This window comes from Trachemys scripta, chromosome 1, assembly GCF_013100865.1.
Source record: "Trachemys scripta elegans isolate TJP31775 chromosome 1, CAS_Tse_1.0, whole genome shotgun sequence".
NCBI lineage: Eukaryota > Metazoa > Chordata > Testudines > Emydidae > Trachemys > Trachemys scripta.
Window position 1 is genome coordinate 206,942,110 of NC_048298.1, and position 24,099 is coordinate 206,966,208.

The 24,099-nt window shown below is 41.3% G+C and overlaps 1 protein-coding gene across 3 annotated transcripts in view; it reads left to right on the forward strand.

The window, feature by feature from the left end:
• Positions 1-24,099, forward strand: part of APOO (apolipoprotein O) — a 73,105-nt gene that overhangs the window by 1,132 nt on the left and 47,874 nt on the right. For all 3 annotated transcript variants that reach the window (XM_034755163.1, XM_034755155.1, XM_034755147.1), the window contains exon 2: positions 21,875-21,985. In XM_034755163.1, the coding sequence (XP_034611054.1) occupies positions 21,875-21,985 (111 nt within the window). The remainder of the gene's footprint in view (positions 1-21,874; positions 21,986-24,099) is intronic.

Genomic DNA, 24,099 nt, shown 5'->3' on the forward strand with positions numbered 1-24,099 from the left:
GGAATAAATGGTCTATTTTCGGAATAGGGAGAGGTAAATAGTGGTGTCCCCCAGGAGTCTGTATTGAGACCAGTCCTATTCAGCATACTCATAAATGGTCAAGAAAAAGAGGTAAACATGGAGGTGGCAAAATTTGCAGGCGATATAAAATTACTTTAGATCGGAGTCGGCAACGTTTGGCACGTGGCTCACCAGGGTAAGCACCCTGGCGGGCCGGGCCAGTTTATTTACCTGCTGGCGCGGCAGGTTTGGCCGATCGCAGCCTCCACTCGCTGCGGTTCGCTGTCCCGGGCCAATGGGGGCAGCGGGAAGCCGCGGCCAGCATATATCTCTCCCGCGCCACTTCTCGCCACCCCCATTGGCCCAGGACGGTGAACCGCGGCAAGCGGGGGCCGCGATCGGCCGAACCTGACGCGTCAGCAGGTAAATAAACTGGCCCAGCCCACCAGGGTGCTTACCCTGGCAAGCCACATGCAAATGTTGCCGACCCCTGATCTAGATAATTAAGTCCAAAGCAAACTGTGAAGAGTTACAAAGGAATCTCACAAAACTAAGTGACTGGGCAACAAAATGTCAAATGAAATTCAGTGTTGATAAATGCAAAGTAATGCATATCAGAAAACATAATCCCAACAATACAGACAAAATGATGGAATCTAAATAAGGTATCACCACTCAAGAAAGTGATCTTGAAGTCACTGTGGATAGTTCTCTGAAAACATCCACTCAATATGCTGGAGCAGTCAAAGAAGCTAACAGAATGTTAGGAACCGTTAGGAAAGAGATAAGATGAAAAAAATTATAATGCCTCTATAATATAAATCCATGGTATGCCCATATAATACTGAATGCAGATCTGGTTGCCCTGTCTCAAAAAAGGTATATGGGAACTGGAAAAGGTACCGGATGGGCAACAAAAATGGTTAGGGCTATGGAATAGCTTCTGTATGAAGAGAGATTAAGAAGACTGGGACTTTTCAGCTTGGAAAAGAGATGACTAAAGGGGATATGACAAAGGTCTATAAAATCTTGACTGGTGTGGAGAAAATGAATAAGTAAGTGTTTATTTGCACCTTTACATAACACAAGAACTAGGGATCACCCAATGAAATTAATAGGCAGCAGGTTTAAAACAAACAAAAGGAAGTACTTCTTCAGACAACGCACAGTCAACCTGTGGAATTCTTTGCCAGAGGATTTTGTGAAGGTCAAAACTCTTAACAGGGTTCAAAAAAGAACTAGATAAGTTTATGGAGGATAGGTCCATTAATGGTTATTAGCCAAGGTGGGCAGGGATGCAACACCATCTAGCCTCTGTTTGCCAGAAGCTGGGGATGGATCACTTGATTGCCTGTTCTGTTCATTCCCTCTGAAGCACCTGGCATTGGCCACTGTCGGAAGAGAGGATACTGGGCTAAATGGACCATTGATCTGACCCAGTGTGGCCATTATTATGTAAATTTCAACAAGTGCTTAACTCTATGCATATGTAGCCTTTCCAGGATTGACTGGTTACAGAACAGATCCCTCCAGAGCAGCTATTTGTTTATCTGTTGCTCCAAATGTAATAAACAGCATGAATTAATTGGAGGAGCATTAGAATAGTTTGGTTTAATTCAAAAGAAAATACAGCAGCACAGGGAAATATCCAGGCTTAGCATATCATGTGAATTTGCCAAGTATGAAGTCTAAGGGCACATATACTCAAAAATATAAGTCAGCCTATGTTAGGTTGACATACAGCCACAGCAGTGATTAGTGCTGTGTTTGATATCCACGCTACCTTCCTCTTGTGAGTGGTGTGCAATCTGACTTAAGGGGCAGTGTGGGCACTTGTAGCCCGGCTCTCGGCTCCCTGCCAGGCTGCGCCCTGGGCTCCCCACAGGGAGCCTGGTGGCTACCCCAAAGTTCCCCAGCGGCTGCCCCAAGGCTCTTTGCCGGGAGCTGCCCAGACTCAGGACATGGAACTCCCCTGCTGGGATCCCGGCTGAGAGCCGGGGGGGAGGGAGGGGGAAGAAAGATGGGCTCCTAGCAGCGGGGAGCCAAGAGCCTCCAAGCAGTACCAGCAGTCCTTGCAGGGAGTGGGTAGCTGGGAGCCTCTGTGCAGCACTAGGGCTCCCTGCAGCTGTGACAGCCAGCTTTCTTGTCAGTTTCATGGACCATGAAATTGACAAGAATGACAGCCAACAGCCAGTGTAAGTATAGTGGCTACAGGGACACTGAATCGCTCTAACTACACCAATATAAGCTCTACGCCTCTTGTGGAGGTAGATTTATGGTGGTCTAGTAGGGCACTTACAATGGCTGTAGTGTGTACACTGACATAATTAGATGTGCCTTATATTGACCTAACTCTGTAGTGTAGACCAAGCCTAAGACAGTTGTATGATATTTTTCTTACTACTAATGACACTACAAAGATCAGCCCTTAAATACTGAAATAGTTTTCAAGATCTTAGAAATTTATGAATGTACCATACAAATCTTTCAATGCTTATCTTTTACTTTCTACTTGCTTGTTTACAATGTTTCTTATTCATTTGTATGGTTGTGAAATTAACATGTCCGTGTCTTTGCTTACCATCCTCTAGTGCCTGAAGCATTTTTATTCATGTATCCAGTTACAGCTTTGGCCAGCACAGCTTTGGAAATGTTTTTTAGAACTATTGCTGTAGAATTAGCTGAAGATAACTGACTTTTAAAGTGATTAATTTCGCATTAGTTACACTGAATGTTTTACAAAACTTCTATTGCTTATACTGATATTTTAACATAATTGTGTCAGGTTAAATATATCAGGATAGCATTTTAGACATTGTTCTTTCTAACTTTCTCTCCTTATGCAATCTTTTTAGTTAGTTATTGGGAGCTATTAGGAGTTAGTTAATGGTAGCTTGCAAATAGCTTGAGTACTGTTAGTGTTCGTGTCCAAAGAGAGAGGGTGTTACAGTTATGCCTGCAATTAATGTTTAGAAAGAATATATGTACATAGGTTTCAGAGAGTTCATATGGTTCTTAACCAAAAAAAAAAGTTAAATTGAACATGGTAGTAAATTACATCTGTCACATTCCCCCATGATATTTTAAAACTTATGGTGTCACAAGACCCACAGAGTTTGGCACAACTTTATTATTTTCCACAGAGTAGTACCCTAAAACATCCAATATGGTGTTGAACTGTAGCTAATCGATGACCTCAAAATGATTTTTTTTTAATGAATTTATTGTGCAGTGCTGAGCATATTATCAGCGTTCAGGATAAATAACAATTAATTACAGATGTAAGATGTCCTATGACTTACATTTTCACGTTCACTTAGCAATCTACATTCTTAAGTGGAATTGCTACAGAAACCACACTTGTAAATGTTTCCATTAAAATGTGTAAATATTTTTTTCAATATGACAGCAATGGTCTCTAGTGCCATCTATTGACAGGTAGTAGGAATTGACAAGTGGAACTGGCTGAAAGTCAAAATTTCCTTCTGTGGGAAATTCCAAAATTTTGAAAACAAATTTAGTTCTGTTTGCAGCAAAATGTAGAATTTGAAATTTCTCACAAAGGGGGAGAACCTTAAACTCTTTTGGAAATAATTTAAATGTATTTTGTTTCAAAAATTGTGAAAGGAAGTTGAATCTGGGTGACTAGGCACCTAAGCTCTGAGGCTCCCAGCTCAGCTGTGGCTCTGAGGGCTTCTGGGCTCCTACCAGGAAACTCTGAGCAGGATTTCTCAGGGCTTCAAGACCCCTTACCTTGGAGCCAGGCAGGGTGGATTTGATTTAAATCAAATAGCTTTAAATCATGATTGATTTAAATCACTAGTCAGGAAGTCTCAACTGAATCATGGATTTTTACATGAAGGTGCATTCTTCGTTGTTATAACCTTAATACATACAGATGTAGGTTTCATTTTTAGAAGGTACACACTATACATTTTTAAATAGTGATTTATTTTGAAAACTTTTCAGATTAGTTTTACAGCTATATCAAAATGAATGATTGGTTATTTCATTTACCAAAGGTAATTGAAGCATATATTTATGAAGTCATTGGGAGGTTAACTATCTCCAATTCAATAGGTTAATCATTAATATTTGGAGGATTTTCTTGCCATGCTGTATTAGGAGGAGAACATCACCAGACAGACATTTAAATTGTTGTATTTAACTAAAACAACATGATTATGTATTCTGGATTTTTTTCTTCAACAGCAAACCTATAATGTTTTAACAAAAGAAGCATATGAATTTTTGAATTTAGTTAAACATTCAAGTTTTTTAAAATCAGGTTTGTTTTTATTAAAATTGTTTTTAACTAAAATAGTAAAAAAAAACCCACAAAAATTAAATCAACTACATCAGCCGGGTCAACAATAGAAACTTAAAATATTGGCTTCTGCAGCTAACTCAGTCATCTTCACCTTCATTTTCCTGTTTGTTCATAATCTGGAAAAGAAAAACAAGCTTTCCTGTTTTTTTCAGGTCCCAAATGATATCTCAATTTGGAAAGAATTAGTCCAAAGGAAGAAAATATTCTTTCTACACTGGCAAAAGATTATCACTTCAACAGTCCAAGTGCTTAAGTGACTTCCACCAGTTCACTGGTGTGACTTTCTTTAAAACAGCATCAGCAAACATATATTTCTTGAATGGTTCTTATTCCCAAACTGGGTCTTTTTTACGGCCTGCTGCCATTTATAGGTTTTCCGTTTTAGTGAGAGAATGGTATGGTAGATCTCAAATCAATGAAGGCTGCACTCAGAAAGACCTCAAGACTTCTGGAATATGCTGCTCAAATAGTTTTATTTTTGTTTGTACTGCCTGTCCCTCCCTTCTCATATTTATCTCCAGACTTTTTCTCCTTGTCCAGATCTATTCCGCCCCCAACAATCTTCTATTCATTGAACTTTTTAAAACTTTGCACTTTTAGAGAGAGATAAGGGATTGACTCTGTATACACAAATTTGCAGAGGGACAATAGGGTTGAGGTTTGTTATTTCTCACCTCTATATTATTTATTTATTTTAGAACATTTTTGCTGTTAACAAGCATGTTATCTCTGGAGACACAAATCCACAGTTTGAGAATTGCAAAACTAAGCATCTCTGATGGTATCTTCTAGACTGAGCCCCATTGGGTAAATAGAAAGATTAACCTAAATAATCTATACAGAAGCCTATGGAATCCCATAAGATTAGGTCCCTAATCCATGAACTATTGGAACTCATTTACAAAACTTTTCTTAAACATTACATGAATATATTGTGTCATACTATAGAATTAGAATTTATAATCCCTATTCCATGATGAGATATCTTTGAGCTATAATCTATCTGATTTTTTTTTATTTAAATCAGATTTTTTATTTTTTAATCGTTGATTTTTATCCACCCTGGATCCAGGCATTACAGCTCTGCTGCAGGGATCCTGAAAGTTCTCGGATCCACTGGGGCACAGCACATAGCAGTGCTGCCCCAGAGCTGCAGACCCTGGAAGACCTGGGGCTCCTGACAAGCTGGCAGGAAACTAGGCAGGGTTCTGCCAGAAGAAGAGCAACAAAAATGATAAAAGATTTAGAAAATGTGACCTCTGAGGAAAGGTTGGGCTGGTCTATGCTACATGGGCTCTGCCAATACAGCTGTACTGGTGTAGCTATATCAGCAGAGCCCCCTGCTGTGGTTGCTGCATATGTTGACAGAAGAAAGGTTTGCTCCTGGTATAATACCGCCTCCAGGAACAGCACTAGCTGGGCCAACAGAAACACTCTTATCTTGGCATAGCTATGGTGACTAGGGGGTGGATGTTTATTTGTTTTTAACACCCCTGAGTGGCATAGCTATGCCAACAAACTTGTAGCATAGACCTGGCTCTTGAAAAAATTGGGGTTGTTTGGCCTAAAGAAAAGAAGATAGTCAAAGGCGGGGACTTGAGTCTTCAAATATGTAAAAGATTCTTATAAAAAGAATGGTGAAGAGTTGTTCTCCATGTCCGCTGAGGGTAAGACAAGACATAATCAGCTTAATTTGCAGAAGAGAAATGTAGGATACCTATTAGGAAAAATCTTTCAAACTTTAAGACTAGTTAAGCAATAGAGCTGGTTACCAAGGGAGGTTGTGGAATCCTACTCACTGGAGGTTTTTAAGAACAGGTTTGACAAATATCTGTCAGGGAGGTCTAGGTTTAATTAATCTTGCCTCAGTGTGTGTGGATCAGACTAGATAACCTCTCAAGATCCCTTCCAGCCCTACGTTTCTATGATTCCATGAAACAGATACTGTTAGGGGCTTATTCCTTCACCCTCTCACTTCCCTGGTCCTTCTCGCATGAACAGAGAGCAACAATACCCGAAGTCCGAAGGTGCAAACAATTCAATGTTTATTGGGGTGAACTTCCAGCAAGCATGATTCCAGTTTCCTTCCTCAGTGTCCCCCCTTCTCAGCTCTGACACCACAGATCCTTGCCCATGTTCCTGTTCCCATTCCCCCCCCTTAGCGAAACATGATTCCAATTCCCCCACCCCCATTCCCTGTTCCCATTCCCCCCTTACTTCCTGAGTAACTGAAGACTATATAGTAAAACTTGAATTCTGCTTAACTATACCTTAACCAATCATTTTACTGAAATTTAACTAACCAATCCTAACATATTGTAACATGGTTATTTAACCAATTATATCCCACCACCTTAATTGGCTTACACCCAACAAAATTAATTATACAGCAGACAGAAACAATCACAGAACCAGACAGAGATTATACAGACAAACAATAGGGAAGTGGAGACTACAGTGATAGAACAATACAGAAATGAGGATTTCACATCCCAGCTATTGATAAGCGAGTTCTTGCCAGACAGAATGCTATCAAATTAAGTTTCCTTTTATATCTTCTAGGCTCTTCCCTTTTTCTGGAGGTGATAGGAATATCAGGACAGAATTGTATTCCTAACATCCCAATAGCCCCTTATTTCAAAGCGACTAGTTTGAAATGTAAGCATGTGACCATACACTTCCCAGTTTATGGCTGGCCTCTGCTGCTTAGCCAAAGAACAGGGCCTCAGACTGTCACAGTAAGAGAAGGCCCTTACACTGGCAGACAGTGATTTTGATTCTTCCTTTTATACCTCTATAACTAGCTAAGTGGTAAGAATACACCTAAATTCTTAAAGTATAGGCCTTTGCAGACAGGCCTGAATATCTATATCCTAACACTCCACCCTTTTTTTTTTCTTTTTCTTTTGGGATCCTCCTGCCCAGGTATCCCTGGAAAAGCATAGGACATATGGCGACACATTTCCTGATAGGGCCAGGCATCAAGGTGGAAGGTGTCGATATTCCATTTGTCCCACTGCCCCTTATGTAGTATAGTGCCCTGCACCTTCTCTCGTACGGGCATACCACACGTATTCCAATTAGTGTCCACAGAGAAATGGGTTATTGTCCAAACCAACTTAACCACTTGATATGGAATCAGGCAGTATGCCGTGGTTCGATTATTCACAGCAATAAGATTTACAGATCCATTTGTGCACTAAAGTCCAGATAGCAGCATGTAGATGTGTATAGTTGGTTATGGGCTGGTGTAACTGTGCCCCCAGTAATATGTACATTTCCAGCAAAACACCTCATACACAGTACACCCAATTGTCCACCCCTTGCCATAGGCCATTGATCCTGCTTCTCCATAGTCATAGGAGAGGGGTACAGCCAAACATCTCTGGATTTACACCATTTTACACACTCCTCCATTGATTCCCAGTGAGCTCCTCCCCTTCTCATTATTCCCATAGGGCTTGTGGGGCCACCTTAGTTGCCATTCTATTTCCAGGCACCATGGTAGCTATTACCCAGGTGCTGGCATTTTGCATTCCCATACACATCTCTCCAGCCCCCTCCTCCCCCCAGCTCAGCCTTTTGAAGCCATCCCCACCCACATCATGAGGTTTTCTGTTCATTGAAACACAATGATACTAGCAACAAGACAAACACTACAGACAGACAGCACAAAACATAGATCCATGGTATTCTGGGTCATTCTTCTGCTGGCATCAGAATGCTTGTAAAGTGTCTGAAAAACAAAAGAAACAATTTCCACCCCGTGATAGGGACAGATTGTTGCTTAATAATAATACCAATTCCTTTTACAAATTTCCTTGCTAATTGCAGGAAAAACAGAAGAATTGCCTCCAGGCTGTCCTTATTTTGTTCTATAGTCAGGCTAGTGAATTACCCCACTCACTGGTCTTGTATGAAATTCATGAGGTGGTGTACCTCAGTTTCCCCTCTTGTACAACAGACCAGGTTTTCAATAGTTTCTCTGCTGTGCCAAGCTTTAAGTTCATTCTCAGGTAATAGCTGAGAGACAGCTTCAGATCTCTCTCTCTCTCTCTCACACACACACACACACACACACACACACACACACCCTTAGGGTTAACCTGTCCCCCTTTTTTTTCAGGCTTGACTTGTTTTTGCACCTCCCTTTTCTGGAGGGCCATAATCGGAGTCTTCTAGTAGCTTGTTTGCTGACCAGATATATTCATTATTTGCAGTTTCTTTGTGCTGCTACTTATGGGCAGTTTCCTCCTTCCCCCATCAGCTAGGTAATTTGCATCCACACAGAGGCCTTCTTGGCTTGTTTTTGAATCCAAAGCTATCAGCAGCTCAGAGACTGTCTTAAAAGACTGTCCACTTCAACCAGAGTTCTGATTAGTTTTCACTTTCATTTCCTGCTCCAAAACACACACAGATCTGAAAGAGAGAGCACAACCTATTGTGGCTCCTTTTGGAGCCCTAATAGGATTTTAATTAAGTACCATGTTTTGTTTGCATTTCTTTTACCCCTTTTCCAATATACACTGCACACGTCCTGGGAAATAGTTTAACCTCCGTAACGTTATATTAGCCATATTAATTCTACACAAGGTGTAACTGCCTCCCCCGTGCCCACAGAGTTTTCATGCACCCCCACCAAAGCGACAAACCAATTCCCCAGAGCCACCCCAAGGCTCAGTGTTCCCATCATTGCTCCCCTTTTCCTTTTCTTTTTCCTGTGTGTGCACACAAAATTATCTTTTGCCTGACATCCCTTGCACTGTGATTACTTTACCTTGATTACACTCCCATCTTGTACAACCAGAGACAGCCAGGGGCAGTCAAGTTAAGTTCCAGTAGAAACCCCTGACATTCCTTTAGTGATTTTGATTACATTACCCAATAGTCAAATAATTTTGATCAGATTATTTCTCTGCCTGCTGCCTGCAGCAGTCCCTTATAGACCATTTTTGTGGGAAAAGGGCCCATTTTCCCTCAGAATAGCTGTAAAGGCTTCTGGGGACAGAAGCATAGTGGTGGTAGTAGCCACTCTACCTGACCCCCTGGTATAATTTAATTACCATGCTTCCATCCAATGTGACTGCACAGAGTTGCACATACAGTTACATTTATATAACTGGGTTTTATTATCAAACCAAAAACTTGCTTCTTGTAACACCACAACTCTTACCTTTTACCATTTCCACAACTCCCAAATGTTTACTTTCCTCCAAACCCTGTATTATCAATTTTTGCAAAAGGTATTTGTAACTTTTCACTTACTTCTTTAAATCACTTACTACTACATTTAGTTCTTTAAGGTAGTGCAATTTGTCTGTAACATCTCAGCCACCAAGTACAATTATTGCCACACAGCTGCCTTAACCTGTGCTGTCTTTACCTTGAGACTGTTCAAAAGGCAGTAAAACATCTTTTACTCCAAAAAATTCCAGTGGACTATAGCAGACCTCTGTCATACTTTGTCCCAAACAAAACAAAAAAACAAAAACATTTCACATAAGTATCCAAAGTGTACCCTCCATTAAAACTTCTGAAAAATAAAAGTGTGGAAAGGCAGGGGGAGCGGAGGAGAAAGAAGTGGAAAGAAACCAATGAAGCCTGTCAGGTCAGTTTAAAGTATAGGCTACCACCAGCAAATTAAGTAAACTGAGAAAAAGAAGATAAGGATATAGTTAGCTCTGAACCAAGAGTGGGCTCCCCGGGTTGAAACAGTTGTGAACCTTTACCCCCAGGCTGCAAGCCTAGCTCTGGGAGAAGAATGGGGGTTGTTACCTGCTCCTGCAAACCCTGCCATTTTTCACTTTGAAACCTTTTCTTTTTTTCCTCCACTCCCCCAGGACCAAGTCCAAGCTCCTGTCTCTAGGTGGTCTGTTAACTCTGCTTCTGACTCTAAACCCTGTTGTGCCAAATCATCTTTAACCACCCCAACTAATTTACAACCCTTCAGCAGCCCTTGCTGAAACAGCACCAAATTTGAAAGATTACTGGCAGCTTCCCATAATGCTGCCCCTACTTCAAACCTCTCACAAGTGGACTGAAGTGCCTCCTTTCCCTGGAAGGCATTCAGTCCCAATGGGCAGGGACCTTCTTCCACTACCCATATACCAAAGGAGGGTGGGCTCCTCAGCCATCCCGCATCCCTCTGGGTCCCCTAACACTGCCTCCATTTCCTTTTTAATCTCATCCCAGGTTGACCCCAGCACCTGGTATGGGCCCTGGTTCTTCTTTCTTTCTTTATCCAAAAATCCTTTACCTTGGCTTGCCAGAACCCTCAACTACCATCACAAGAGTTCGCTATACCCCCTCCAAGCAGCTGCACTGACTGTTGGGGAGGGGGGACTTACAGGCTGCCCCTCACCTATCCAATGCAATCTGAGTCAATGCAATCCAAGAACAGGTTTGACAAATATCTGTCAGGGAGGCCTAGGTTTAATATCTTGCCTCAGTGTGTGTGGGTCGGACTAGATGACCTCTCAAAATCCCTTCCAGCCCGACATTTCTATGATTCCATGAAACAGATACTTTTCCAAAACATTTTGATTTTGACAAAGTGGCATTTTCTGATGACAACCTGTTTTGTCAGAAAATTCCTGACCAGCTCTATTCACACCAAGTCAAGTGGGGACTTTGAATTTTACAGCCATTTGAATGGATGATTTGCACTAATTTCCCTTGTAAACTGTATTTTTCAGTACATTAGAACCTCAGAGTTATGAAACCAGAGTTTCGAACTGATTGGTCAACTACACACCTCATTTGGAACCAGAAGTACTCAATCACGCAGCAGCAGAGACCAAAAAAAAGCAGCAGCAAATCCAGGACAGTACCGTTTTAAACATAAACTACTAAAAAAATAAAGGGAAAGCAGCATTTTTCTTTAACTTAATACATCTTTGAAACATTACTATGCAAATGTTCTGTTGTAAACTTTTGAAAGAACAGCCATAACCTTTTGTTCAGAGTTAAGAACAACGTCCATTCCTGTGGTGTTCGTAACTCTGAGGTTCTGCTGTATATGCCACATAGTTCCAAATGATGATAATAAGCAAAGTTGGCATTAAAAGTGAAAGCCTTAATTGTAAAATCACTCGTAAAATTCACTCCAGAAAATTGAGGTGTTGTGGGTGATAACTTGTTAATTTTTGTTTGAATTCCAGTTGTTTACAGTCAAAAGCTCTGATAGATTGGAATTATCTGTACACTTTTAACAGCATGTTATTTTGCTGTTGCTTTTCACTGTGAAAACAACTTCTTGATAAGTTGTCATGATTCAGGCTCAGACTGATTTTTAATTTCACTACTCAAAGTTAATTACTGTTACCCTTGAGCTCTCTTTACCGACTATATTAAAATATAAACAGCACAAAAATACTAAATACACATTAATATTTTAATCACATTTTCGTTCCTTCTAGTTATCTACATTCAGTACTGGTTCAAAGTGGTTTAGGGTGTACACAGTAGTAGGCGTTTTTAAACTTCTGAAAAAAATATGCTGTGCTGTTGAGGTTTTCTGCTTCTTAAATTCATGCATTTCCATTGCTGTCTGTTCTTCATTTCTCAGAATACATGTGCTATTTCCAAACTTTGGAATATTTAAGTCTTTAGATACTTATAGAGTATGTGGTTTTGTTTTAAAAACTGTTAACATTTATTCGGTGCTTTTATTTTCTAAGGAGACCATTTGCTCTTGGCTAATATGCCTGCATGATATTTTGTTAGTTGTAGCTTTACAGTTAGGACAAGAAAGAATTGCCAGTTATTGTCTGTTAGAAAAACGAAGATAATGTAAAATGTATATAGTTTGTTTCCAATTAAATTATTACACTAGATCAAACCACTTGTTTTAAGACTTTGTTACATTGTATATAAATGAAGAAACTAGTGATAATTAAAAGAAAAATAAACTTTCTTAGGTATTTTAGGACAAAATTCTCAAGTCCAAAGCTGAGCAAACTGTACTATGTTGATAAATTTACAGCAGCTAAACTAGAAATTATTTTTCATTGGTTAGATTCATATCACATGTTGAACTGCTGTTTTTTTTTCTCTTTGGTCTTTACATAATCACTTCCTGCCCACAGTCTCAGTAGACTTAATTGCTTGCAACACCAGATTTGATCTCTAATTTACATGTAATTGTAGAACACAAACTTTGTATCATAAGATTATAATAAAAACAACGAGGCGTCTTTGTGGCACCTTGGAGACTAACACATTTATTTGGGCATAAGCTTTCGTGGGCTATATCCCACTTCATCAGACGCGTGAAGTGAAAAATACAGTAGGCAGGTATAAATATACAGCACATGAAAAGATGAGAGTTGCCTTTCCAAGTGGGTGGGATCAGTGCTAATGAGGCCAATTCAATCAAGGTGGATGTAGCCCATTTCCAGCAGTTGACAAGAAGAGGTGAATATCAACTGAGGGAAATTTTCCTTTTTTGTAGTGACCCAGCCATTCCCAGTCTTTATTCAGGCCGAATTTGATGGTGTCAAGTTTGCAAATTAATTCCATTTCTGCAGTTTCTCATTGAAGTTTCTGTTTTGAAGGTGGTGTGTTTTTTTTTTTTTTTTTTTTTTTTTTTTTTTTTTTTTTTTTTTTTTTAAAGAATGGCCACTTTTAAGTCTGTTATTGAGTGTCCAGGGAGATTGAAGTGCTCTCCTACTGGTCTTTGAATGTTACAATTCCTGATGTCTGATTTGTGTCCATTTATTCTTTTGCGTAGAGACTGTCCGGTTTGGCCAATGTACATGGCAGAGGGGCATTGCTGGCACATGATGGCATATATCACATTGGTAGATGTGCAGGTGAAAGAGCCCCTTATGGTGTGGCTGATGTGGTTAGGTCCTATGATTGTGTCCCTTGAATAGATATGTGGACAGAGTTGGCAACGGGGTTTGTTTCAGGGATTGGTTCCTGGGTTAGTGTTTCTGTTGTGTGGTGTGTAGTTACCGGTGAGTATTTGCTTCAGGTTCGGGGGCTGTCTGTAAAAATAAAAAAAAAAAAAAATAAAAAAAAAATATATATATATATATATATATCCCTTAAATCGCCCATAAAGTATAGTATACTGTAATGGTTTTGTATATACAAGACTGTACAGTAATATGTATAGTGTACGCATAAATAGCATTTAATTTATGTTACACTCTTGGCCATTCAATTATTTGTCTGTTTTGTTTTGTTTGTAAGAGTTAGCAGTTTTCTTTTAAAATATATCTTGCAGAATTTGTTTATGGGGGGAGCCAGTGCCAGTAGAGGACGCTATAATGACACACCAATCTCAGTGAAGAAAACGAATGTTTGAAGGGATATTTTAGGAACATAGGATCTGCCATATTAGGTCACATGATGGTGCATCCAGTTCAGTATCCTCTCTTACAGTGGCTAGTACAGATGTTTAATTTAGAGGAAGTGTGATACTCCATTATCATCTACCATGGATGTATCTGGCTCATCACAGGTGGGCAAATCCCAGTGCCTAAAATCAACCCCCTGACTTCAGGCAATGGGGAAATGGCCAGTTGTTTCTTCTTGGTATTTGTACTCAAGGATACAAGAGGGAAAGAACACCTTCTCTGTGTACTAGGGCAGTGATTGCCGACCCTTCATTATGAGTGCATTTGAGAACCTGACAGTTTAAAAAAAAAAAAAAAAAAAAAAACACAGGCAATCCAGCAGCATTTGGGGCTTGTCTATATGAACATATGATTTGCTGGAGTACAAATGTACAGGTGAGTCACATCATACGCGCATTTAACTTATGCAAATTCAACTATAAGCACTCGGCAAAAAAAAGAAAAACAACAAGATACCTGTAAATAGTGTGAGCGATTCCACCCACCATTCCACTCAATGAGCATATGCCCCAGAGTGAGCGTGAGATGGGAGACGTGAATCTGCTGTTCCCTCAGTCGGTCTCAGTTCCCGTGTGCCTCTCATAGTATGATCATCTAGCCACGCTGAGTGTGATTCTAGCATTTAAAGATACGTATTTTTCGTACAACATGGTCCCTAAACACAAGCCAACTACTTCATCTGGTGCTCAACCAAAGAAATAGCGACCTGTTCCAATGCTGGAGGAAAAACTGACTGTGTTGGACTTATTGGGAGACGGTATGTTGGTCTCCAACGTGGTGCGTAAATATGGCCACAATGAATCTAGCATCCATGCCATCAAGATTTGAGAGAGAGAAATTCATCAAGCCGTGGCATCAAGTGCTCCAATAACTGCTAAGGTGACGAGCCAGGTGCATGATAAGACTTTAGTGAAGACTGAAAAGGCATTAAACTTATAGGTGGAAGACATGAACTGTAAACGTGTGCCTATCGATGGCAACACGTTGCGAGAAAAGGCTCTTAGCCTCTATGCGCTGTTCAAACCTCCTGCTGAAGAGGGACAGCCTTCTGATGAGAAGGAATTCAAAGCCAGCCAAGGTTGGCTTAACAGTTTTAGGAACCGCTTCAACCTCAAAAACGTGCAGACTACTGGTGAAGCTGCATCTGCCAATGAACAGGCAGCAAAAGCCTACTCCGAACAATTAAAGAAAATCATAGAAGAAAAGGGCTATCTTCCGGAACAAGTTTTTAATACTGACGAGACTCGGCTCTTTTGGAAAAAAATGCCCAACCGCACTTACATTTCGAAATCAGAAAGACAAGCCATTTAATAAAAGCATTTAATAAAGCCGGGCTTGCTCTACAGGGCTGCAAATCCCCGTGCCCTAAAAGTCAAGAACAAAAATCTCCTGCCTGTGTTCTGGCAATCAAATAAAAAGGCTTGGGTGACGGCAGCATTATTTCTGGATTGGTTCCACAAATGTTTCATTCCAGAGGTCAAGCGGTACCTCGAAGAGAAAGGACTTGACTTTAAAGTGTTGCTGATCGTAGACAATGCTCCTGGCCACCCTGCGGCACACCAGTTTGCACACAACAACGTTGAAGTTGTCTTCCCCCCTTCCCCCCGCCCCTCCAATACCACCTCCACCCTCCAACCTCTCGACCAAGGCATGATTCAATGTTTCAAGGCCACGTACACGAGGCTTACGTTCACACAGATATGTAGCGCTATGAATGCTGATCCCAATCTTGAATGTGATGGAGTGTTGGAAGTCCTTTAACATTGCCGATTGCATCACTTATATTAAACAGGCAGTGGATGCAATCAAGCCTGAAACAGTCAATGCATGTTGGCGAAATCTATGGTAAGAATGTGTGAATGATTTTAAGGGTTTCCTGACCATTAAAAAAGAAGTGAAACGCATTGTTCAGGTGGCCAGGCAAGTGAGTGGTGATGGCTTTGTCGACATCCTTGAGGAAGAAATTGAAGAATTAATTGAGAGCCATAGAGAAACATTGACTAGCGAAGAGTTAAAGGAACTGATAAAATCGTCCACAGAAGACGACGATGATGACAGCGAACAGGAAGAGCCAGCAAGTTGGAATCTTCATAAATTTGCTGAAGTGTTTCAAGCAGCGAAATACTTTAATGATTTAATTTCTGAATACGATCCCTCTATGGAACGAAGCCTCAAAATCACACATAGTATTACAGATGTCTCTTGAGCTGCTCAAACATTTCTTGATACGGTCTCAAATCAACAGCAACAGTTGCCAATCACCATGTTTTTCAAAGAAAAACAACCAGCAGGAGATGAGCTTACGCAATTAACTTCTCGAGCTGAACCACTTAGTCTACGACTCGTTCTCCATCACCCAAGGTCTCCATCACCTCCGTCTCCTGGATCGACATCAAGCCCCGACCACCCCCTGTAATTACACCCTGTAATTAAAAATACAATACTGTAAAATTATATTTTGCATATGTACTCTTTATTATATACTGTACATTACTGTATACATTCTACATATTACTGTACAGGGTTGTATGTACAGTATACTATACTTTATGGGCAATTTAAGGGATTTTCAAGGGTAATTTTGACTATATGCAATTTTCTCCTTACACGCTGACTTTAGAACCTAAGCCCCCGCGTAAGATGCGACTCCACTGTACACTGCAATACCCTGCAGTGCACTGTGTTCATGTGAAACCTGCTGCCCTGCACTAATAGTTCTCTAGTGTACTTTAATCTACCCTGTTTGAAATGGGACCGTTAGATCAAAGAGTACTAGGGAACATTTAGTGTGCAGCAGCAGGGTCCACACAGACCCTTAGTATGTGGCAGGCTGGTGTGGGGTAGATTTACACTCCAGCTTGCCCCACACTAAGTGTTTGTGTAGAAAAGCCCTAGGAAATTTACATAGAAGAAATCATCAGAGAAAAAAGCTCCACTTTATCCCTTAGCTCCTTTTTCCTGTTTATCTTGTGAGACAGAATAGGATTTATTTTCCTATGGGAATTTTTTGAATTGTTAAATATTTTTGAGACAGTAGAAAGTAAAACAAAACAATGCAAGATGAAATATGATAGCCTTCCTCCACCAGTTTGCTGATGTAGTTTGCTCTACAAATAAAGCTGAACTCTGCTCACAATTTGCAAAAGCAACAAGCGTCATTTATTTTTTTTGTCAGCTATAAAAATACAGAGCATTGGCTGGAGAAAATCTGTGCACTTATGCAATCTTTTTTTGCTACCCACTGAATAGCAGTAAGAGTGACGCAAGTTGAAGATACAATTAATATCAGAATGCTTTCTAAAATAGATAAGTTAGGAATTATTCTTAGTACAGTATTACAAAATCAGATTCTAAAGTAAATTCTGAAAACGGAAAATGGGACAAGCTAACCTTTCATGATCTAAAGTAAATAAAGTTTCTATATATATAAAACATCTTTTAGCAATGGTTTTGTGTGGTACAAACTTTATTGATGTATAGGGCCATTACAGTGTTGCTGTGACTTGAAGGGTGCCTTCTCTTTAGAAGTGGAAGAGTAATATAGTCTTGTAGCTTAAATTAGTTTGTTTATTTTATAATGAGAACAAAAACACCCGGTTGAAAGTGCCTGGTGCACTTCTGGTACTACTACAGTATGAAAAATAAATCTAACTCCCTTGCTCTGTCTGTGTGTACCCCTATAAATACTGATTCTTATTTGAGAACTGAGATGTGCTGGAATGGAGCCATATAATATATACTTGAGTGAGACTTTTTATACATCACTTTAAAAATAAAAAAAATTACAGTAGAACCTGGGAGTTACGAACCGACCAGTCAACCACCCACCTCATTTGGAACCAGAAATATGCAATCAGGCAGCAGCAGAGACCAAAAAAAAAAAAAGGGGGGGAGGCAGTAAATAAAGTACTGTAGTAAATGAAACTACTAAAAAAAGGGGGGGGAGCAGCATTTTTCTTCTGCATAATACAGTTTCAAAGCTATATTAAGTCCATGTTCAGTTGTAAACTTTTGAAAGAACAACCATGACATTTTGTTCAGAGTTATGAACAACCTCCATTCCCAAGATGTTCATAACTTTTGAAGTTCTACTTAAATCTACTATACTAGATTTAATACTTTTGCTCCATTGGTTATGGCTACATAATCTAATTTCTTAACAAAGAAAGAGTGGTAATACTCCTACTTACTCTTCCTAATTCCAAGTTCCTTTGAAGTCCCGATAGCTCGCATCCATGTGTTTTCTTTTCTAAATTATTTTTTCTGTTGTAATAAGATACTGCAGAAAAGAGAAACCTCGAACAATCTGGAAATAATAGTCAATGAGGTTTTTCTCCAAAAGAAGTAAGAAGACTACTTGAAAATTTAAATACTGATTTTTCTCTTCTATAAATACATAACTACTTGTTTAAACTTTGGTCTGTTGCCTAACAGTACAGTAGATTATTAATTTGTTTTCTTACATTGGAGTTGTCGTTAAGAAATTGAAAGATAATTCAGTGAAAGCAGCTTGTTTTTGTATAGATATGGGATGTTTCTACAATGAAGACTCATTGCAGAGGAGATTGGACTGAAGGCACAAACATTGTATCTGCACATGCTAAATAGAGGAAAAATAGATTTTGTGCATAGTTTACCAGAGAAGTGGAGAACCATTTTGGAGTTGCATTTTTTAAGTTTTATATCACAAAGGAGTTTATTCCTAATTACTGACTTTTTTGAAGTGTAGTTCATGGTTTAGTAGCTATCACAGTAAAACAGTTTAGTTTTTTACTACTTTGTGTGAAACATATGCTAACTTTAAATATTTGAACTGTTCATTATGGTTTTGGAAAAACTATTATTGAAAAATCCCAATGGATATAACTTTCCTGAAGGAGTACTTACAAATGAAATTGCACTTTGGATTTTTGTCTGATTTAGTGGCAAAACAGGCTTGCAGTAAAATAAAAATAACATTCAGCTTCCAAGTAGCCCAGAAAAAATAGACCCTAGAATTAATCATTAGTTAAATATTCTCGTCAAGGCCTATTAATGTGTATGTAACGGCTTCTTGTTAGCTTAAGCAAATGTTTTTTATTAACAAAGTAGGTCACATCTTTGCTCTGCTGTGTAACAGAGTTCATGGTTCTGGCAAGAGTATTGTTTTTATATAGAGCTGTGCTAGCAAGGCACTAGTTATGGCTGATAAAGCACTTTCATTGTAAGCAACAGTTCTTTTTTTTTCTATCCTCCTCCTCCTCCCCCCACCTTCTCCTTCAAACACTTAAAACTTCCTGAAAAATACATGATCCTATGAGCTAGTTCTCACCTGATATGTCTTGGCACATGAGTAAAAAGCTTTAAGAAGTTTGATAAGATTCTATTTTGAGATGTTGGATCACAAAATACAGTGTGCCAGGTTCACCCCCGTTGTTACAGATGCGTCCAATTTGCCCTCCCCCTTGCAGACCAGCTATGCTGAAGGGTGTATTGACCTTGGTATAGAGCAGAGATCGGCACCTTGGCAGGCCGTGTGCCAAAGGTTAAGCCCCCTGGCGAGCCGGGCCAGTTTGTTTATCTGCCGCGTCCACAGGCCTATCGCGGCTCCTGCTGGCTGCGGTTCGCCGCTCCAGGCCAATGGGGGCTGTGGGAAGTGGCGGCAGCCCGTGCCGCTTCCTGCAGCCCCCATTGGCCTGGAGCGCCGCTTCCTGCAGCCCCCATTGGCCTGGAGCGGCGAACCGCAGCCAGCAGGAGCCGCGATTGGCTGAACCGGCAGACGCGGCAGGTAAACAAGTTGGCCCAGCCTGCCAAGGGGCTTTCCCTGGTGGGCTGCGTGCCAAAGGTTGCTATCCCCGGTATAGAGGAACTTTATTTCTCAAGTGGTGGACAGGAGATTCTCATGCAGACCTTGCTTGGTATTCAGCCCCTTTCCTACCATGTCTAGCTCTGGCCTCTTCTGGGCTGATCCTACATTCACTTAGGGCAGTGCCAGCCAGCTCTAGACCACATGGCAGACCAAGAGTCACATATGGCTTGTTCCACTGCACTCAATCCTGGTGAGCTGCCTTCTGCTGGGGGCCATGGTGTCTTTCAGTTTGCCCTGTTATCTGGTATGTGGATAATTAAAAAACAGTTGCTGCTATCATTTGTTTTATTTATATAAATAAAAATCTTCAAACTTAAACTGTACTTAGTCAGCACGCAGTCTCTGACGTGATGGAAGAAATTTGGTTTAAAAACACTGTGTGTGTGTGTGTGTAAGTAAAATAAGTACATATTCTCTACATAATTGGTGGTTGAATTTTTAGATAAGAAAGTGTACCAGCTGTGACAGAGGTGAGGAACATGCCTCTAAGGCGGGGTGGGCAAACTTTTTGGCCTAAGGGCCACATCGGGTTTCTGAAATTGTTTGGAGAGACGGTTAAGGGAGGCTGTGCCTCCCCAAACAGCCAGACATGGCCTGGCCCCTGCCCCCTATCTAACACCCCCTCCCTGCTTCTCGCCCCCTGATGCCCCCCCCGGGACTCCTGCCCCATCCAACCCCCCCATTCTCTGATGGCCCCTTGGGGATCCCTGCCCTATCCACTCTCCCTGTTCCCTGACTGCCCCCCGCCGTCCAATCCAACCCCTCCTCCCATTCCTGACTGCCCCCCCAGGACCCCTGCCCCCATTCAACACCCCTGTTCCTTGTCCTCTGACCGCCCTGCCCCCATCCACACTCCTGCCCCCTAACTACCACCCCGAACTTCCCTGCCCTCTATCCAACTCCCCCTGCTCCCTGCCACCTTACTGTGCTGCCTGGAGCACCGGAGCACCAGGAGAGGCAGCTGCGCCGCCCGGCTGGAGTCTGCCATGCCACTGCGCATCACAGAGCACTGGGTCAGGCCGCAGCTCTGCAAGAGCCCCGCCGCTGAGAGCACTGGGCCAGCTTCCTGGGCCAGGAGCTCAGGGGCCGGGCAGGAGGGGCCCACAGTCTGGATGTGGCCTGCGGACCGTAGTTTGTCCACCTCTGATCTAAGGCATTTGCACTATTACTAAGGGCTGCTATAATCACCATTATTAAAACATAAACATGTCACTAGTTTAACTAAATTGGTGCAACATAACATCTTTAATTATACTATACCAGTGCAACTTCATGTGTAGACCAGCCCCAAGTTTATTTGTGAAAAGTACTGTATGTATGGAAGGCTCTCGTATGGGTTAACTGGCTTTTTTGGATTAAACCTCTTGTTTTGGGCGAGTTGTGGGGGCAAATAACTCTTGGAAAAATGTCTTCCTTGCTCCCAGTTTCAATTCACAGTCATCTTGAGTGGCCACATATTCCATTTGTTTCTGTTTTAAACTCCATCACTCTTTGCTGTCTATTTAAAAGATGCATTGCAGCACATATCCTGGAAGTGGGAAAGATATCTGCTTTCAAGATGGTAGTCTTGTTATGTATTCAGATACAATAGTCTTTCCTTCTTACTTGAACCTGGCAACATCACCTCTGTTGCTAGTGCTTAATTTGTGCCAGGGCTGAACCCCGGCACCTCTAGGCTTGGCAGTTCATAGCCCCAGCACTCTGAGCTTGCTGCATCAGTTATGAAAGTAAAAAAAATTGCTTGAGCCATGGCACCTCTCTCTTTATAAATTAAGCAGTCTGTAGCATGCTTAATTCAAGGCTCCCATGTGAGTGTAGGTAGGCGGTACTTCTGAGTCACTGAGATGGCTGGGATTATACGTCAGAACTTTCATATTTTGGCACCGTAGTAGAAGTGGGCCGTCTTTTATGGGTGCTGAGCAGGTTCTACTGGAGGAAATGTGATGACACCTCCAAATCCCAACTTCAGTAAAATTGGGTGAATTATGAATTTATGAGCACAGCTTCAGGTATTTACAATTCAAAATTTGGCCATAATTTGTAATTCAAGTGTGTGTGTGTGTGGGGGGGGAATCTTATGAGGTGAAAATGCAGGAAATATACACTCCTAGATATTGTGCCATTCAACTCTACACTTGATTTTCTGAGTATTTTGGCTCTTACTGTTGAGTATGTTGCATTCTTCAGTGCTAGTACGCCCTGCCTCTGACCACAACTCAGATTTATATGTGCTGTGCATATAGCTCTCTGTATGGAAAGTATTCAAACATACTTGTCTAACGTGTTTCTAGCTGAGTGCATAAACTATGTATAATCATATATTGTGTTTAGGTAATACGTCTGGGGGCTGCACCTGCTAGCCTGAGCTTGCTGTCCATCCAAGTATATGCTTCATCCTCTGAGAAGGAAACTCCAAAAAAAGAGTTGTTAAAAATTGATGAGGTAAGACCCTACCATTCTGGTTGCATTCATAGTGTTTTGGTGACGGTGGAGTTATGTTAGCAAATTAAGAAGCACGTGTCTAACAGAGTAAGATCATTTATTTTGGGAGGGCAAAAATGTTTGCATGGCTGTCTTCATATTACAAGGACAAAAGAATAATTAATTTAAACTTGCAATGGAAAAGTCCATAAGCTCTGCTTTTACTTTCCTAACTATATGTTTTGAGGCCTGTTTGACATTTTGAGACTTGCTCATGTACAAAATACTGTAGTATTTTTCCATGTCTGAAAACCTCTAATAAAATATTTTTGGTTGAGTAGCTCTCTGTCCTAAGAAAGCTGCCCATACTAGTATATCTAATCCACAGGAATGTCTTTATCTCCTGCTTTTTCTCCAGCAGACACTATGTGCTATTTATATGATGTGTTCTGTTGGCTTACGTAAAGCAACAAAGCCAAAAGCTTGTCTCTTAAAATACAACTGTATTTATCATTCACTGTAGAGATGAAACATGCTCCCTGCCCTCTCTGGTTTACAATCCTGCAATGCAACCTATTAGCTTGTAATTCTACATGTGTACAGGGATCCCCAGACTTTGCACTGAAGGATCAGGGCTTAAATATGGATAAAACGCAATGAACAACAACAGAAAAAAAAAATCAGGGTGAAAAGCAGGGTTACAGAAATAACAGCCTATGGGCACTTTAGTTATGCATTCATCTGGATAACGGTTACTAAAAACTATTTGTTTATATACTAAAGCTGCGTATGGATTGGCGTTACTTTTTTTTTTTTTTTTTTTTTTTTAATTTGAATAGTTAGTCAAAATTTGAGGCCTTGTAAGTTGCAGGGCCGCCTGGGGGGGGGCAAAGGAGGCAATTTGCCCTGGGCCCCACAGGAGCCCCCATGAGAGTTTTTTTCGGGGCTCCTGGAACGGGGTCCTTCACTCACTCCAGTGGCCCCGGAAAACTCTTGCGGGGCCCGGGCCCCCGGAGCTTCTTCCGCTCTGGGTCTTTGAGGGCAATTCGGTTGCGGGGAGTCCTTCCGCCCTGGGACCCGCCGCCGAAGTGCCCTGAAGACCCACGGCGGGGGGTCCTTACGCTCCCAGACCCGCTGCCAAAATGCCGGGTCTTCGGCGGCAATTCGGCGGTGGGGGCCCCCCACCACCGAAGACCCCAGGCCCCCTGAATCCTCTGGGCGGCCCTGGTAAGTTGTTCAGTTGGGAATAGAAACTGATCATGGAATCTGATCTGTTCTTTGCCATCTTGTTCACAAGGAATGTACTTATCTTAGGGCTTTCTATAGTGCTGACCACCACAGTGTCTAGTCCATTAGTCTTGCTCAATTTAACTGAAAAAGCTGTGCTGTGAAACTCCCTCCAGCCCATTTGCAACCCATACATAACTTGATTTAACACAGTGTAGAAGCTTTGGATTGCAAGAGAGGTATTTTAATCTCCAAATGCATGGGGAACACAACAAACCAGGGGGTAGCTTCTTTGCTTACAGCCCCAAGTCTGTTTAGACAGCACCAGACCCAAAAGATCTCTTCAGGCTTCTCCAGGAGTCACTCTGTGCTTAAACTGGTGCTTGGCTTTCTTGCCCTCTTCGGAATCTTTTTGTTTCTTGTCTCCCCTTCTACCTCCAGTCATCCAGCTTGCACTGTTTTCCACGGACACCTGTAACTGGTCAGAACAATACCCCGTGGAACCGTCCATGCACATGGTGCTAGTTTCTGGGCAGACTTCATTATGCCTTATTTCAAAGAGATCCCTTGTCTCTAACATCTATCTTAATTGAAGGGTGCATTCACACATCAATTGCAACAAGGTTTAACCCAGCTCATAACACTATATAGCAGTGGTTCTCAAACTTTTGTACTGGTGACCCCTTTCACATAGCAAGCCTGTGTGCGCGACCCCCTCCCCCCCCCTTAGAAATTAAAAACACTCTTTTACATATTTAACACCATTATAAATGCTGGAGGCAAAGCGGGATTTCGGGTGGAGGCTGACAGCTCGTGACCCCCCATGTAATAGCCTCGTGACCCTCTGAGGGGTCCCAACCCCCAGTTTGAGAACCCCTGTTATACAGCAAACCTCAGTGTTCCTGAGA